Source organism: Dysidea avara, chromosome 11 (assembly GCF_963678975.1).
Source record: "Dysidea avara chromosome 11, odDysAvar1.4, whole genome shotgun sequence".
Classification (NCBI taxonomy): domain Eukaryota; kingdom Metazoa; phylum Porifera; class Demospongiae; order Dictyoceratida; family Dysideidae; genus Dysidea; species Dysidea avara.
This window is the reverse complement of record NC_089282.1, coordinates 1,816,914-1,835,340: the sequence shown is the minus strand read 5'-3', so window position 1 is coordinate 1,835,340 and position 18,427 is coordinate 1,816,914. Positions and strand designations below refer to the sequence as shown.

The following is an 18,427-nucleotide window of genomic DNA, read 5'->3' as shown; positions in this document are numbered from 1 at the left end:
TAGGGTTGAACTTGGGTTTGTAAAGTACATAGAGTGCTTAGAAGACAATTATCACACAATGAATACCATCATCTGATGGTTGAATAAGGGTCACTCAACCCCACCTTTGGGTGTCCATGTGACAACAGTGTAACTACTGGGTGCAGCTAAATATCTAAGCAATGTCACTTTGTACTAGATATAGCAAACATAGTGAACTTCCTTTTCCGGGAGTAGATCCACAAGGTGCACAGGAAGTCAGTGCACCCTCCCCCACACTCTTAATCTCGACCTCAATCACAGTTCTTAACAATCTTGTATTCTAAATTATTCATACAAGTGCACCCCACTCTTCAGTACACATTAGAACCATTCACAATATTTGAACATACTAGTATTGGTTTAGTGATCTTCAGCCAAAGCAACTCAGTGGTGGACTCGAAGTTTGGCAAGGTGATGTGCCTACCCCAAAAAATATTTCATACAAGATCGAAATACTCTAACATAACAGTCACTGAATACAATTATAGAAGTGTTTCCCCATTATACAAAAATTATCTAATGTGAAATGGTATGGTGCTGTAAATGCTAGTTTTTATACTGAGCACTAGTACTGGCTGTCCTTCAGATACCATAACTATACGACACAAAACAGTTTAGTAAACTACTCGCGGAATTTAATACCATCATATATTCCCACAACTGAAGAAAGTACTAATTGCAAGCAAAAACTCAAAAAATTCAGTGTTAAAATTTAAATAGCTATAATTATCTTCTGGAGGCTGTGCCTCCCAAACCTCCTGCTCAACTACACTCCACTTTCCAAACCCAGGTTCCACCCCTGTTTTTAGCAGGATATCTTGATGGTGAAAAGTGACTGCCCAATCTAAGGCCACCACTGTCAAATTCCTTGTTTCTTGCCACCGCCTGTATCAATCTTAGTAGCCACACCAAATTTTAATTATTTGATTATAGATCACGTGAACACACTATTCATGAGGCAGAGAGTGACCAAGTTTTAAGGTAAATGTATTAGCTGTGCATTAAACATAGCAGAAGCCCACCAGAAGGATGGAAGTCCCTCCACTCTTGTTCAACAGGGTGCATGGGTGACAGCTTTCAAGATCAAGATACTCTAATATAGCAGTCAGAGACTGAATAACAGAAGTCCAGTGGAGCAGGCCAAAGAGTGAGGGGGCCAGGCCAACTGTAAGTTGAAGACCAAAAAAATAAAAAAAAGTTCACAGCTTGCTGACAATAGCTGCTCTCTACCGATTATATCTCCTTATTTATAACTACACATATGTAGCTAAGTAACTTGCTACACTGCTTCTGTGACTGCTCTATTAGAGTATCCAGATCCTGACTGTTCTATTAGAGTATCTCGATCTTCTCTTGCAAACAATGTCCCATAAAAGTGGGGGAGCCGTGGCCCCCCGTCTCCACCGCCTATGGTCCAGTGTATAAATAATCACCTCCCACCCACATCAGTTTTTGTTCCATTGGGTGATGGGAAACAAGCAATGTAATAATGATGGCCTAATGTTCTGATAAACTGTTTGCCTGAGATAGTAAACTGCTGTCAAGCCTCAGTTCCATAGCCATGTATGTTCAACTGAGTGGACAGTTGATTTTAACAACATGCATGCACTGCTATCTGGCTATGTAGGGGTTCAGCACCATGCATGCAGTTGGCACTTATTTTCACAATATAATACACACCAGGTGAAGGTACTTATACCTACTTCTTCCCTAGCCCAGCATCTTCAGTTCTTCAACAGATCATCACTGTTTATTGCATGCAGCTGTCATTGTATGAATAATTTAGAATACAAGATCGTTTAATGTGGGCTAAGAAGATAAGGTGTACCTATGAGCATAGATAGTAGAGGGCGACGGCTATGAGACGGATCACAGCGTCAGTTGCGAACTTGCATTAAAATTCCTATCGCAGCATCAGACTGATCAGTTAGTCTGGCGCTGCCCGCCCCTTCTTTTTGCGAAGGGGCGGGCGGCGCCAGACTAAGCATCAGTATGTGCTGAGCACGAAGCTGAACGTCTGTGTGCAGGCGCCGGAAAGTTCTACTCGAGCCTGTATTTTGTTATATTTCTACATCTGAGCCAGCCGGGTGGAGGAGAATGTTAAGGAAACAATTGAAAATTTTGAATAAGGTAAGTGAGCTTTTATTAGAACTAATTGGTTAATCGCCATTGCTGACACTAATAGAGAATAGATGTAACATGTCTGTCAAGGATTGCTCAATATTTGGATCAATCTCGGCTACAGGAGGATGATAACATGTGAGTATTTTAATATGCATCTAATCCCACAAGGGGTAGTCACCTCCATACCACCAATTGATGCACTTGCGACCGGGATCAAGATTTAATCAAGGGGTATTTTTGCAGTGAATCAAGCGATCAAGGCATCCACAAAAGTGGCGATCAAGCACCTTTGAAAGCTAACTTTGGGCAACACAAGAATTTATTAAGCTTTTACGGTTGATGATCAAGAATCAAGGCTCTTTGAAAGATGAAATCAAGTGATCTAGGCAATATTTTGGTGATCAAACTTCTTGATCCCGGTCGCAAGCGCATCAATTGGTGGTATGGAAGTGACTACCCCTTGTCCCACCAGATAGTCCTGTGCTTGCATGCATACGTGCACAGACTGCTTCTCCATTGGGGAAAAGGTCTATGGAACAGCTCAGCACAGAACAACAGCTTGGCTTTGTCCGCAGCTTGTTTAGAACCCTTCAAAGAGTCCCCAAAATCTGGGGATTCAGAACAAAACGCCTAGTGTCATATATCTAGTTGGCTACTAGCTGTAGGGATTTGTGGTGATGTACCATACTCGCGGAAATTTTTGCAGTACATAATTTTCATGAATTTTGTTGTTATATAATTAACACATCAACCGTGAAAATTTCATAGCGTGTACAGTAATGACTTCGACAATGACCAGTACTTTCACTATCATCAGGAACTGGCTACCATATAATTATATGAAATCCCCTGATTCAGTTGGAGAGATGGTAAATTGTGAGAGGTAATACAGAAATGCAAAGCATCCTTTCGCAGGAGTGCTTTAAAACGGGACATGGTAGATGCTTGAGATCACTGTTAGCTCTCTGTTAACATGCTACTTGCTGGCTTAAAGTTATGAGTTATATCTGTCTCATTCAGTGTAACACGAGGTTGAATGCAAGACAACTCTGTAATCACGAAAACCATAATAAACTTGAGGCTGTACATAGCTATGTGATCCATGAAAACAAAATCGTGAACAATCCAGTATTGGCATTGAACTGTGAAAAAATCGTGAAAGTCCTGTTTTGGTTTGCAACTGTGAAAATTTTTATACCGCAAAAATTTCTGCACATACGGTACAAGTTGTCATCAAGGTGTGTGTTATTACTACAGGTTGTGATTATAGTGAAATCTTCCTATGGACATCTTAGGGTAAAGATGAGCTAAGATATTTATAGTTTACTGTGATGAAGTAAGCCACTTACACTATACGTGACTGGATATTGGAAAAACGATCCAAATCGCACATTAGAAGTTTCGAGATAAACGGTTTTAAAGAATTCAAGCCAGTCCAAGGATAGCAAGCACGTATATGAAATTTACACTAAAAATGCATTAATCTGTTACCTTTCAGACCACTTCCAGTATTTGTAGCTGCTCGTAGAGTTTCCCGCCAAATAAGATAGAAAATCTGAGCAGTTGTACGAGCAAAGTAGTACCACAAGTGCTCACAAAAGGGTGGGGGGTGGCAGGGTGGGCAAGGGTTAGGCCTCAAAATGGAGGCAGACCACGATTGGAGTCCAGAGACGACATTACAGGGCTGTGCTGGCTCCTTAGTGGCTGATATGTAGCAAAACCCACAGGAAAAGGTCTGTCTAACATTATCAGGCTGTCCACCAGTAAACCATTGATTCTTGCCAAGCCCGATGTGCAATTTGAATTGGTTTTGTAAAATCTGGTCACATAATTATTGTGCATAATTCACAATTTGAGTAACTGTTGTAAATATCTTGTCCATAGCTTCATCCCCAACACTTGTTACTCGGGTCAGGTAACAGTGAGATAATGTCACTGTTTTGTGAAGAACTGGACTGGTGATAGAGATGGTGTGGTCATCTTGTCAGCTAAGGGGTAAGCTATTGTTGTGTTGTGTAATACAATTATCGATGTAATGTTCCCCCTTACTTTTAGCCTCGTGCCCAGACTGCATTTCTGTTTTGTGGTGGCAGTTACCATGGAGGGTGATGGTAAAGTGTGGACACTACCACTGAACAAGCTCCCTGCACATCAGGTCAGTTGATAGCATGTTGTTCTCTTTTTTTTGTGAGCAGCTTCTTATTCATATTCTCAGTGCCTAATCAAACTGCAGTATTTTTGATAGGAAAATCTTTTGGGATAGTGACATCAATGTAATGTTGATTTGACTAACGTATTTTTCATGTTTATTGAGTAAACACAGAGTTTGTGTGATACTTGAGTTGAATACTAGGTTTGCTGTAACTGTTACCCCAATAATTATTGTCAGGTACTTTCCTCTTAATAACATACAGTATTTAAGAATTTCAAAACATTTTAGATGCATATTGTAATAATATGTGTATCACTGGTTGCTATAGGAACAACCTGAGGTGGTATATGAGGATAAGTTAGTTACACTCAACCTGCCATCCATGGTGATGATGTCATCATTTTCTAATAGTCGTTGTTGGTAGTCAGTGAACAAGTTTGTAGGTGTGTATGTCTGTATGAGTGTATGTATATCTGTGTGTATATTACATGTGTGTTTGTACATGTGGTCATGTTTATGTACTTGTTATGTCTGTGTGTCCATGTTGTGTGTTTGTCCATATAGTTATATCCATTTCTCTAATACCACAGACATTTCAGTCTTAGCTACAAAAACAGATGGGAAAATATTTGTTGAATCGAGCAACATATCTTTTAACAAATTTAAATTTGATGGTTCCTCTTGCTTGCAGGGGCCTGTGCTAATCACGTATGCACTGCATGGTAGTCATGGCTTTTTGAGTGATAGCTTCAAGTATTATGGCTACATCCAAGGCTGAGCTTACCATGAGTACAAATGTGGCAGTGGTAGGAGAATCACTTGCTAGGAGAACATCTTACAGGTGTCTCTGGCCCATGAAATCAGAAAAGTACAGAGAAAGTCTGGATACAACTGTGGGAGCATGCTCAGTAGCTGCAGTCTGTAATATATCTGTCGATGTTGACTAGATCTTGTCAGAATAAGCTCCATAGATTCACAGCTAGGTCTTCCCTTGGATTGCTCCGTGTTTCCACTCTCTTTAGTTAGTTGGATAGTTGGGAAATTTAAATTTGATGATTTCAATGAAAATTTGTCAACCGCCAAATTTAATTTCTTGTAAATTGTAAATTACTTTTCTGCTTATAAGGTATATTGAAATAGATTATGTGGTTGTAGAAACCCTTTATTGTAACTTGATCCATTGTTGACATCATGTGACTAGGTCATGTGACCAGTTGGAAAATGTTGACAACAAAACCACATGAAATTCCTCGAACGCAGACCAGTAGGATCATTATTCATAACTGTGTTTTACCTGTCAACATGGCGCTTTGTTCTTACATGATACGCACAGTAACACACACACACACACACACACACATGTAGCAGAGACACACACGCACTCACATACATAAAACCAAAGCAAATCCTACAACTGCACCAGTCAGGCACTTAAGCCTTGTGCAGGCAAATCCTCCTGGGGTAGGGCTAGTAACCAGCAGGAGGTCTCAAGGAGGGATGTTGTTGAATCCAAAGTTCCACAATGGCCCCAACACCATTAAGCAAGGCAAGAACATTTTGGCATGCACACACGCACACAACACACACAACACACATACACACACACACACACACACACACACACACACACACACACACACACACAGAGCATGTTCATGCTTGCCAACCAATACTCCATAAGGCTGCATGGTTTCGGGTCAATATGTTCTAGCAGGAAAACAACCTTGTGTGATCCCTACAGTTTAGTACTACCGTACTAAATGATGCAGTGTAGATTTTATGGTCACTTCACTGACATTAAAGTTACTTCCCTTCATGTACATCCTTGACATCAACTTGTGTTTTTTTATTACAAGCTTGAAATTTCCTACCAGCTCTTTCAATGCTAAAAACCATGTACACTTCACAATCAGATCCACCCGTCAAGCAATTAGCAATAAACTTGAGGTAGCTACGTGATCCGTGAAAATAAAATCATGAACAATCCAGTATTGGCATTAAACTGTGAAAATAAAATTAATCATGACAATTCTGTTTTGGTTTGCAACCATGAAAATTTTTCATGCAGCAAAAATTTCTACACATACGGTACAAGTTGTCATCAAGGTGTGTGTTATTACTACAGGTTGTGATTATAGTAAACTCTTCCTATGGACATCTCAGGGAAAAGATGACTTAAGATATTTACAATTTACTATGATGAAGTAAGCCACTTACACTATAGTTTTGAGTACTTCACAATTTCAACATTTGAGTAACTGTTGCAATTATCTTGTCCATAGCTTCACCCCCAGCACTTGTTACTCGGGTCAGGTAACAGTGAGATAATTTCACTGTGTTTTGTGAAGAACTGGACTGGTGATAGAGATGGTGTAGCCAGCCTGCCGGCTAAGGGGTAAGCTACTGTTGTGTAGTGTAATACAATTATCGATTTAATGCTCCCCCTTACTATTAGTCTTGTGCCCAGACTACTTTCCCATTTCCCCCAACCAAATGCAAAAGTGAAAAAAGCGGTCTGGGCATGAGACTACCGTATTGTTATTATTACTACAGCTTTACACTGTCCAGCACTGAAGGTTTGACAGCAATTTGTGTGTAGCCTTTGAGTTAGCTAACCTTAGTAAACAGGAATTAAAGACTTTGACATATTTAACACAGCTATGTACATGTAGCTAAACAGAAAATGGGCCAAAGAAAGAAGAAAAAAAACCTCCTACACCTTATCTTGGGAGGATTGTTGCCTAAGTTGTCTCCAGGGTAAGGAGTGCTCACAACAAACGTAAACAGCACTATATTGTCAGCAATTCCTGAAGCAAATGCTAGAAGATTTAATATAATGTTACCAGGCTGGGGGTAGGGAATTTGTATTTGGTTTTGCAAATTCCTACGACCCTGGGTACACATTGATAGGTACATCACATGATCTATCCTCTTGTGATATTACAGCCAGATACACTTGTGGGATTGTAAAGATGGTACTTGTGTCAAGTACATCACTCTGCAGGGAAACCATACTCACTTGAAGGTAATGTTAGTACAGTATATCAGATGATATAGTGAAATATATGTGTTGTCAAGGTTGTTTGTAGTCAGCTGTCTGGACTGTACTTAATAGAAGTTGATAATCTTTGCTCCTATGTATTTTTAAAGCAGCCTGATTACACAAAAGTACATCAGGCTGTACCATAGAAGCAAGAAGTTGGTTTGTCTGCCATAGCTGTTCTGCTTGCACAGCACGAGGACCACCTTAAACACTACAAATTGATTCCAAAATGAATTGAAAGCTCCTAAACAATAACAATTTCTGGTTACACTACTATGGTGAATAGGGTTGGGCGATATAGCGGTATGACGGTAACAAGGCGGTATTACAGCTGGCAATAACCAATACCGCCTTGTTTTTGAAAAACCGCCATGCCAGTATAAACGGTTATTGCGATATCATAGCAGGCTGCAACGGGGGGACAGGGGGGGCCAGTGCCCCCCCTCCCTTCAGAATTCTTTTATAGTGTTGCTCATTGAACATAGCTAGGCACTTTAGACATAATTTAAACATTTTTATGTAGTTTATGACTATGTGTAATATTGTAACGAAGACAGAAGGACGCCAAGGCTCAATCGTTTCGGAGGGATAACTCGCTTCGTTTTGGCTCACATAAGACTGGTAATAATTTAAACAGAGTGTACACTTTTATACATTATATCACGTGCACATAATGATGACATCATAATAATAACACACATTACAAATGTTCAAGTCCTGCTTGCAATATAATTTAGACAATCACTCCTCAGTCTCGACATCCTCCCGGGAGAGCAAATAAAATAGAAGTTGGGTTATCCCTCAAACATTTATGTATTCGTTGTCGGGCGATCAAATGAGCCTTCCTTTTCTTATCATGTTTAGTAGAGTATTGTTCCTGGTTATTGATATCATCATATTCAGTAACATCATCCTCAGATCTTCTATTGTCCATCATAGTTATCTGTTCATCTGTTTTACTAGGCAATTCCAGTGGATAAAGGTGACATATAGCTCTAGCAATCACACCACCACTTGGTAAAAGAACCTCTGCTGATCTAATTTGACCATCACGTCCAGTTATCAACTTCTGAATTTTACCTAGTTTCCAACTACATCTAGGGATGTTATCATCTTTCACCAATACTATGTCATCTATTTTAGGAACTCTTAATGTTGAGTGTCTTGAATTTTTGTGATAGATAGGTAAACTTTCTCGGAGACTCAATAAATACTCCTCCCTCCAAACCTTCCAAAACAAATCCAGATACTTCTGGCCTTTCTTCCAAGTCGTAAACAATTGTGTTGCAGTATCTCTCTTAGGTTGATAATCCTCATCTGTATGATAACTATCTTCTGTGGATGGAAGACCCAGTTTCCTGTTAGTAACCAAAAAATGTGACGGTGTCAACGTAAAGCCCGACTGAAAGTCTTCATACACATATGTTAGTGGCCTCGAATTAAGTACTGCCTCGATCTCTGTCAGCAAGGTAGCTAGTTGATCCAAAGTAAAATGTTTTCTTCCCAAAGCTTTCCGTAAACATCGCTTAACCATCCCAACTAACCGTTCATAAAGGCCACCCTGCCAAGGGGCCAAAGCTGTAGTAAAGCTCCATCTGATACCCTCACTAGAAACATAACTTAACAAATCCTTGTCTGTAAAAACTCTCCTCCACTGTTGATTTATCACCGTATTTGTAAGTTTGAATTGAGGAGCATTATCTGAAATTATGGAATCAGGCTTTCCTCGTCGTGAAATGAATCTTCTCAAACAATTTAGAAACTGCTCAGCCGTCAAACCCAATACCCACTCCAAATGTACAGCTCTAACAGTTAGGCATGTGAATAAACACACCCAAACCTTATGTAACTGACTTCCCTCCTTAACATACACTGGCCCCAAGTAATCAAGTCCAGTAAATTGAAAAGGATCAGATCTAGCCACTCTCTCACGGGGCCAAGGGGGCATCAGTGGCAATGGGAAAGGGGCACCTTCGTGTCTACGACAGATCATACAACATGATAAAACACTTCTTACTGCTACTCGACCCTGAGGTATCCAATACTCCTCACGGATTTGTGAAAGCGTATGTGCAACTCCAGCATGAATCAAGCGTTCATGCACTTCTTTAATCAGTAACCGTGTAAGTATTTCATGCCGTGGTAGCAACTTTGGACATTTGGAACTGTCAGTAGTTTCAGCATTTAGAAATCGTCCATAACATCGTAACACTCCATAGACATCTAACTTCAAACCAAGCTGGTGTATCAAACAGTGTTTTCTATCTTTCTCAATAGCAGTCAGTACATCAGCAAACCTTCGTTTCTGAACAACAGACACCCACAACAATGTTGCTACCTGTAAATCACTTGCACAAACTGACTGTCCATCAGACAATGAACTCAACACAAAGTACAATAACTTACACCTCCTTTCAATTGATTCCCTAATCGACTGTGTCAAAGTAAGCCAGATTCTTCTCCTAATAAACTTTAAACAATAAACAGTAACTCTCAAAAGTCTTCTCAAGGAGGAAAACTTCTTTTCATCAATTCCACAAATTGAGTTAACATTGTCAACATCATGACTAATGACTGAAGTCGTTTCATACAAAGCCCTTGGAACCCCACATTCCAATCCTTGTAAAATCTCGGGTGTCAATTGAGGTATACACCATTCTGGCCAGATGTTCTCTGCATCTTTAAGCCACGTAGGCCCATTCCACCATAATTTGGCTTCCTTAACTTCAGACACTAGCAATCCTCTAGTAGGAAAATCAGCAGGGTTCTGGTCAGATGGTACATATCGAAAAATAACATCAGATTCCTTTAACACTTCTTTCACTCTATTCTCAACAAAGGTGGGCAACGGCTTGTTGGTTTTTAACCAATGTAAAACACATGTTGAATCTGTCCACAAAATCCGTCTCAATGATGGTAATTTCAACTCCCTAGCAACAAAATTTGCTGCTCGTATTCCAATGTTAACAGCAAGTAACTCCAGTCTAGGAAGTGTAATATTTCCTTTCATCTTATGGGTACCCTTTGAAACCAATCTCATCTTTGAAAAGATAAGGTTTACCTTGACAGAACTATGTTTCTCTACACGAAGATACACTGCAGCTGCATAAGATTTCATTGATGCATCACAAAACACAAGCAGCTTATACTGTTCAGTAGTGTCCACATTGGCAACACGTCTATTTATCTTAAGAGTAGACAACAGTCTCAATTCAGTCAATATTTCATTCCATCTCTTACATAACTCTTCTGACAAAGGCTCATCCCATGACACACTCTCCATCCACAGTACTTGAAGAAACACCTTCCCATAAAATGTCACCGGAGTAACAAGACCCAGTGGATCAAAAACCTTAGCCACTACTTTCAATACCTCCCTTTTTGTAGGGATAACATCCGAGTTACTAAAATTAACTCCTCCAACTTGTAGGTTATCTTCTTTGTAATTCCATGGCATGCCAAAGGTCTTAACAACACTTCCTTTGACAACTTCAGTCTCCGGTAACAAACCAAGGAATTCAGATGAATTGGAGATCCACTCCCTTAGATTCATAGATGCCTTTCCAAAAATGTTCTTTGACTCAAAATAAATCTTGTGAGCTTCTTTCACAGTACCAGCTCCAAGTAGGACATTATCAACATAGATGTTCTCACTAATCTGTGAAGCAACAGGTGTGCCAATCTTCTTCAAATGATACTTGATTGTTCCTCCCAACAAAAAGGGACTACAAATAATTCCAAATGGAACTCGACAAAATCGGTAAACATCCAGATTTTCTTCAACCACTTCTAAGCTTTGTAAGTTCTTAAACCAGAGGAACCTTGTTACATCTCTGTCCATCTCCTGGATACCAACCTGCAAAAAGGCTTTCTCGATGTCAGCAAGCATGACAATTGGCTGGATCCTAAAACGAAGTAGGATACCACACAAGTCTGGTAATAACACAGGGCCTCTGTGAAGACACTCATTTAAACTCTTCTCTCCCCTCTTTGCTTTGGTTGAAGCATCATACACAATACGCAGTTTGGTTGTACTCTTAGCTGGTGTGATCACTGGATGATGAGGAAGATAATGGCATTGTTGACTTGTCCTTGTATCAGTAGTGACCTTCTCCACTATTCCTTGCTTAACTTGACTAGAAATAACTTCATCATATTTCTCAAGTAGATTTCTATCCTTCTGAAAACGTCTTGCCAAAGATCTAAGTCTACCAACTGCAATATCCAAGTTTTCAGGAATATCCAAGTTCTCATATTTCCATGGCCACTGTATCTGATACCTACCATCCTCAAAACAAATCGAGGAATTAAATCTTTCAAGAGCTTTATCATCATCAGTTATGTCCAATGGATCGCTGATTCCAATTGTTTCCAATCTCCAAAAGTCTTCAATACAAGTAACTGAATCATCAGAACATGAAACCATACTCATTTCAGGTAACATCTTATTAACCTCTGTCATCACAAGACAACTTGAAACATGTTGTTGACAACTTCTGATACTGTACTTTCCTGTAAGAATGTATCCTATCTTTGAGGATATCAAAAACAATCCTGATGGAAGTGTCAACTTCTCAGTACCCAAGATGGTCCAAAAATAATCAGATCCTATTAAGAGGTCAACATTCACCGGCTCTACATCCTTGGGAACAGTGTCAGCCATTTTCTCTGGAGAAATTGATAGCAAAAACTCTAGATCTGATGGTTGTATTGGGCCCCTTTGTATTGGGCCTGTAATTTTATTTATCACATTAGCATGAAGTGGTAAACAAGAATTGTTTTTAGTTATCACATTAAAGTGGACAACAAAGGTGTTTACCTGCTGAGGTGTCCTTGCAGCAAAGGTCGATATAGACAGTAACTCCTCACGATCACAAGTTAACTTCAACTTCTTAGCCAGCTGGTCAGTTATGAAGGTACGATGACTTGCACTATCCAACAAAACTTTTGCCATAATGGTTGCTGATCCATCTGCTGTCTGAATAGGAACAACTGCTGTCTGTAACAAGACCTTTTCTCCAGAAGCAATTAAAGCATGATCAGTGCCTACACTTGCATTAAGAGTTTCAGTAGGTTTATCTTGACTCCCCTCTGTTACTACATTACCAACATCATGGTCAGGAACAACATTCTTTCTCACTTCACCATCACCAAATCTTTGTGGGCATATAGCTCGATTATGGTGTTGTTTTTTCCCACAATAATAACAACCATATCTCTGAGGTGATGAACAATCAGTAAATGTGTGTCCAACCTTAAAACAAAGAAAACAACGACCCTGAGTTATCAGTTTCCGCTTACGTTCAGCAAGTGTTTTAACTCTGTCACATTCATCATTAAAGTGGTCACCTCTGCAGAACACACAACTAGGACTTCTACCTCTTCTCTGTACATTAGTAGTAAAAGTGTCAACAGATGCCTGATTCAATAACTGCTTACCACCTCCGGACAAGGATTGACTCTCCTTTTGTCCTCCTTCATGTCTTACAGGTCGATAGTCATAATTCCTTCCTTTGGCATTAGCCACTCTTCGATAAGCATTCTCTTGAACAATCACATATCGACTCAATAACTGTCTCAATAATTCCATTGTCCATTCTTCATCACATTGTTTTGTGCTTTCCAACTTTAAAATGACTTCCAAAGGGAACTTGCTCAAAATCTGGTAAACCAGCATCCTCTGATTGTCAACTGTCTCACCTTGTGACTCCAACTGTCTCAATATTCTCTCAATATTATTGTGAGTGTACTGAATGTCACTGAACTTGCACGAAGAGGTTGGAAGATTCTGTAATTTGGCATAAAGCACTTCAACTATTGATTCCTTTCTTCCAAATCTCTCCTTTAAAAGTTTGAGTGCTACGTCATAGTTCTCCTCAGTTACAGAGATGCCTGAAATTGCAACAGAGGCAACACCTCGGAGAGTTCCCTTGAGATAACTGAACTTTGACACATTTGGTATCTTCTGCTTATGAACGGACGAATGAAAAATATCCCAAAATTCTGGCCACTTTAACAAATTTCCATCAAATATCGGTAAATGCAACTTCGGAAGATGTACTGACAACTGTGGATTGTTTACTGTAAAGGTATCACCTGATGAAGAAGAGGTCAAGGTCGCAGCTTGTACTTCCCGTGTAGCTTGTACAGTTGCATGGTCAATTATAGGTTGAAGGTTAGTTTGTGTTGAGGTTAGCATTTTCTGGTAGTTGGCTTGTTCTCTCTTCCTTGAGATTAATGTTACTCTTGCTTTCAATCTGGATATCACTTCATTGGCGGCAAACATAAGTTCAATAAATCCAGTTTCGCCATCTGTCGCTCGAGAATACTCTTTCTCTTCAGTAGCCTTGGCGTCACCTTTTGCTTCCTTAAGAACGTTCGACCAGTCTTTGTTGCATTTTTCTAGCAACGAAACGTTAGTCGTGAGCCTGTTCAGAAAATCTTCTACTTCACTCTCGTATTCGTCCAGTTCCTGTTCCTTGGGTTTATTCTCCAACAAACCGTTCGCTGACTCAATGTACTGCTGTAGACGGGCCTTAGCGGGTCCTATTATCTTCCTTATTGGTCCGGACATCGCCCAGAATCCTGGTCACAGCACCAACTGTAACGAAGACAGAAGGACGCCAAGGCTCAATCGTTTCGGAGGGATAACTTGCTTCGTTTTGGCTCACATAAGACTGGTAATAATTTAAACAGAGTGTACACTTTTATACATTATATCACGTGCACATAATGATGACATCATAATAATAACACACATTACAAATGTTCAAGTCCTGCTTGCAATATAATTTAGACAATCACTCCTCAGTCTCGACAAATATAGAGTCTACTAAAGGTGTTTGTAGCAAATTGTTACCAATATTGACATAGCACAAGGAGAACTAGGTGGGATAGAGCACCCTCTAGGTCTAGAGACCGAAATACTCTAATAGAACAGTCATTTACTCTAATAAAACAGTCAAGAGTAACATAATTATAAACACTGTTTATCGTTTTAAACAACTAAAACACCTGTTCTAAATTGAGTTAATGACTCTATCCACACCCTAGTGACTATAGAAATTCTCTGGAGATGTCAGTATTACAGCCTCCTTGTACTTGTCAATCAGTATTACAGCCTCCTTGTACTTGTCAATCAGTATTACAGCCTCCTTGTACTAGCAAACAAAGCCTAACCCATGCAGTACTACACCAAGCGAGGCACTAATTATTAGAACTTGATACATGCACGTGTACTGGATACAGCACTTCTGTGATTGTGGGATAAAAATTCTGGCTTCACATTAGTATGCCTTAGTAAATTATCTGCTAGCTATATACATAGATAGAAACTAGCTAACTCTCCTTCAAAATTTAGCTATATACACTCCATGCTCTATAAGTTTTTCCAAACTCCTAGCTGTATGACACAAAGTTCACCCATGCAAATATACTGTGTAAACAGTTTTGAGTGTACTTGCTATAGCTCATTTCAATACCGTGATATTTGCAATAATCGTGATAACAAGCTCCACAATTACCGTGGAAGGAAAATTTTAATATCGCCCAACCCTAATGGTGAAACTGCTATATTTATGTTGGGTGGAGAGTTGATATGTAACCTGCTCAGTGAAAACCTGACTTGTTTACATTTTCCTTGAACTGACTTTTTGTTGTTGTCTAGAGTGAAAAGCCAATGGGCCATTAAAGTTTCAGCGTTATCTGTTAAGGGCTTTTGGAGTTGTAGTGATAGACAACAAGAAGAGCAAAACAATCAATTTGTACAGTGCCTATACAGGAAAAAAAATTACAGGTGGTTGTTTATTTCTCAAGTTCAACAGGCTACAGTGTTGGGACTTGTGACACTATTCACCATGAACTGGGAAAGGTACAGTATGGTTTTTGGCCTACCCATGTTATAAAGCAAGAAGGTTGTTCAAGCTTAGAAACGACAATAATAAAAGTTGTGTTTCACTGCAATGTAAATGATTTTATTCCCTGGGTGTATCAGCAGTGCTGTCCACTCAGTTTGATAATAAATACACTAAATAAACAAACATACGTACCTCATGATTGATTCATGGTACAGAAACGAAACAAAGATATTCTTACTCTCCATGAAGAGGAGAATCCCTTGGTACATGTATTTTAGATGTTTCAATTTGAGTCTTACTTCACAAGCGATTAAAACATGTGTATAATTATGTTATATGTAGTGTTGCACCGATAATCGGATCGGTTATCAGAAAAACCATATATCAGCTGTGTTTTTTGTATATCGGTATCAGATCGGCACCATGATGAAAATAGCAGCAGATACAGATATATGAATTTACCATACAAGTGGTTTAATTGGTGGGGGATTTAATTTGACAGATTGGCGGATTTTGGCTGCAATCGCCAATATAAAATCCGCCAATATCAAAAAAAAATTTGGTGACTCCGATTGTTTGGGATACACGTGGCCATGGTTCTTTTCCTGTATTACAAGAGAAAAGAAAGGCAGAATGAAACACGATGCTCTTATGCAAGGAAGAGACTGAAAAGGCAGATGAAGCGGTCGCTAAGACGTTGGAAATATCCAAGCAGTCATCAGCCCTAGGGAAGTCTCGAGGGAAGTATAACTGCTACAGTGACAAACAGAGAGCGTAGATTGGTAAATATGCAGCAGAAAATGGACCAACCAGTGCTGCCAAGCATTTTGTTGCATTGTGGAAAATGGATATAAATGAATTGACAGCACGAAGACTCAAGGAGAAGTATTTGGAGAAGTTGAACGAAACAGTGAAACGTCCGGATTTAGACTTGGAAAAGGATGGGATAAAGGAAGCAATGGAAACCTTACCTAAATGCAAACAGGGGAGGCCTTTACTACTCGGTGAATATCTAGACGCTGTAGTACAGGAGTATGTGGAAACACAGAGAAGAGTAGGAACTGTAATTAACTCAGCAGTAGTGATGGCAGCAGCAGAGGGGATAATATCTGTGAGAGATATTACAAAGTTGGTTGAGCATGGGGGACACATCAGCATAACTAAAAGTTGGGCCAAATCACTACTACATAGAATGGGATATGTGAAGAGAAAGTGTTCAACTTCGGCAGGAAAGATTTCTATAGCAGATTATGAAGAAGCGAAAGATGTTTTCATTGCAGATGTGGCCGCAGAAGCTTTGTTTAGGGACATAACCCAAAGAGCTTGTGTTAAATTGGGACCAAACTGGACTATCAATTTTACCCACAGGAAACTGAACCATGGAAAAGCATGGTGCTAAGTCTGTTCCTATAGCCCATGCAGATGATAAAAGACAAATCACTGCCGTATTAGCTGCCAATGCAACTGGTGAATATCTTCCTCCTCAGCTTATCTACAAAGGCAAGACTACAAGGTGTCACCCACACGCTAAATTTCCTGAAGGATGGGACATATGGCACACTGAGAATCGGTGGTCAAATGAAGAGACGATGAAGAGATATGTTCAGAAGGTTGTGGTTCCCTTTATTTCGAGAAAGAGAAAAGATCTAGGTTTGGCAGATACACATCCAGTTCTGGCACTGTATGATGGATTTCGAGGCCAAACCACTGAAGCAGTGTCAGCACTGTTGTCTGCGAACAACATAGTAACGGTTAGGATACCTGCTAATTGTACAAGCAAACTGCAGCCATTGGATTTAACAATTAATAAGCCTATGAAAGACCACGTAAGGACTCACTTTAAACAGTGGTATGCAAAAGAAGTAAGCAAACAACTACAAGTTTCTTCTGTAAAGCATGTGAAAGTAGAGGTGAACCTGGCCATTGTTAAAAATCCTAGTGTTCATTGGATTACAGGAGCGTGGAATGAAATTAAGAAAAACCCACAATTTGCTATTAACGGATTTCGGAAGGCTGGAATACTAGACGCTATTAACAATTGATGATCAGCGATATATACAGCTAGCAAAAACATGTGATTTGTAGAACATATATGTTAACAGTTTTAAATTGTATTGTTCAATGATCTGGAAATTCTGTTAATTTGTAATTCTCAAAACAGGTGATCAAGTGGTTCCTCATTCTACTTTGGATAAAATTTCCAGGTACCCTGTTATTTGCTAAAGATACACATGTGGCAGTTGCATAGAGGCCACAGTCACTGACTCCTTCTTGCTTAGGCCCATCTCCTATTGTTACCTCAACATCTTCACCAAAAATTTGTTTTAACCAATCTAGTGTTGCTTTGTCGACTGTCTGGTATATGGAATCGTAAACAAGCACCTTTGGATAAGAACCTAATGTCGAAGCTACTATCCAGTGATTCATCCTACAATGAACTATTTGTAAAAAGTTAGCAGAATATCGGCGTGTCTTTAAAACTGTGGAGCTTTGAAGTGTTAATGTTAGCTGTAACCCTGTAATATTGCTTATTCTTCCGCCCAGATCGATGAAAATCGTACATGCTGCCTTCTAGGAAGGTGTCCAACTACAATAGAATCTTTGATCACCGAAACAGCGTAGGGATCCATCACATTACTTGGTTCTTGACGGCAGATCAGCTCCTCTCCAATCACTGGAGTCCATACTGTGTTGTATGCATGAAATCCTCTAATACAATAATCGATCTTGTATGAATCCATCACCACGGCAGGTTGACGGCTCACGTGACCTAGTAGAAACTCATGCATTCGCCAAATTAACATTCCGCCAATATAGTTTCTTCATGGACTCGCCAAAATTAATTACTGCCAATTAAACCACGTATACGGTATTCAGAAATACATGCCAAATGTAATAAATTGCATTTTCCTGTATTATAATGTTGTTATTACTGCTTCAGTGCACTGTCAGCTGTTGTTGTAGCAATACTGCCACTATAAACAAGCTAAAGTGGTCCTTTACTAGTAAAAAATTACTACAAAATAGACATGTTGTACTATATCGGATCGGCTACGTATATCGGTTTGAAAATATTGTCCAATATTGGTTATCGGAATATCGGCAAAATCTCATATCGGTGCAACACTAGTTATATGTGACCTGCTGAACGAAAAACCAACTTGCTTGCATCATTTTGTTTTTGAGATGAATACATTGGGTAAAAAATGTATGCTACGTACATAAATAACA

At 39.5% G+C, this 18,427-nt stretch overlaps 3 protein-coding genes and 1 long non-coding RNA gene across 4 annotated transcripts in view; 2 read left to right on the top strand and 2 right to left on the bottom strand.

Moving 5' to 3' along the window:
- Window positions 1-1,842: 1,842 nt before the first annotated feature.
- LOC136239488 (uncharacterized) lies at window positions 1,843-4,740 on the top strand. The gene is made up of 6 exons (XR_010693483.1): window positions 1,843-2,151; window positions 2,207-2,280; window positions 3,403-3,481; window positions 4,030-4,140; window positions 4,201-4,300; window positions 4,626-4,740. It is a non-coding gene; the product is annotated as an uncharacterized lncRNA (long non-coding RNA).
- A 1,682-nt stretch (window positions 4,741-6,422) lies between these two features.
- LOC136239482 (uncharacterized) overlaps window positions 6,423-18,427 on the top strand; it is an 80,660-nt gene continuing 68,655 nt past the window's right edge. The window contains exons 1-3 of the mRNA XM_066030228.1: window positions 6,423-6,501; window positions 6,580-6,692; window positions 7,244-7,322. The gene's annotated coding sequence lies outside the window, so the exon portion shown is untranslated. The remainder of the gene's footprint in view (window positions 6,502-6,579; window positions 6,693-7,243; window positions 7,323-18,427) is intronic.
- Window positions 7,924-12,957, bottom strand: LOC136239463 (uncharacterized). Its single transcript, XM_066030198.1, has 2 exons — window positions 12,780-12,957; window positions 7,924-12,726 (listed from the first exon to the last, which is right to left on the bottom strand). The coding sequence occupies exons 1-2, from the start codon at window positions 12,819-12,821 to the stop codon at window positions 8,089-8,091; spliced, it is 4,680 nt and encodes a 1,559-aa protein (XP_065886270.1). The 5' UTR covers window positions 12,822-12,957; the 3' UTR covers window positions 7,924-8,088.
- Window positions 12,825-13,914, bottom strand: LOC136239230 (uncharacterized). The gene is made up of 2 exons (XM_066029958.1): window positions 13,012-13,914; window positions 12,825-12,884 (listed from the first exon to the last, which is right to left on the bottom strand). The coding sequence occupies exons 1-2, from the start codon at window positions 13,912-13,914 to the stop codon at window positions 12,825-12,827; spliced, it is 963 nt and encodes a 320-aa protein (XP_065886030.1).

Coding starts and splice junctions, on each gene's coding strand:
- LOC136239230 (XM_066029958.1), bottom strand. CDS start 13,914: ATGTCCGGACCAATAAGGAAGATAATAGGACCCGCTAAGGCCCGTCTA. Junction 12,885..13,011: donor TTGACAATCAGAGGATGCTG/GTTTACCAGATT, acceptor TGATTGTTCAAG/AGAATGCTTATCGAAGAGTG.
- LOC136239463 (XM_066030198.1), bottom strand. CDS start 12,821: ATGAAGGAGGACAAAAGGAGAGTCAATCCTTGTCCGGAGGTG. Junction 12,727..12,779: donor TCAATCCTTGTCCGGAGGTG/GTAAGCAGTTAT, acceptor ACTAATGTACAG/AGAAGAGGTAGAAGTCCTAG.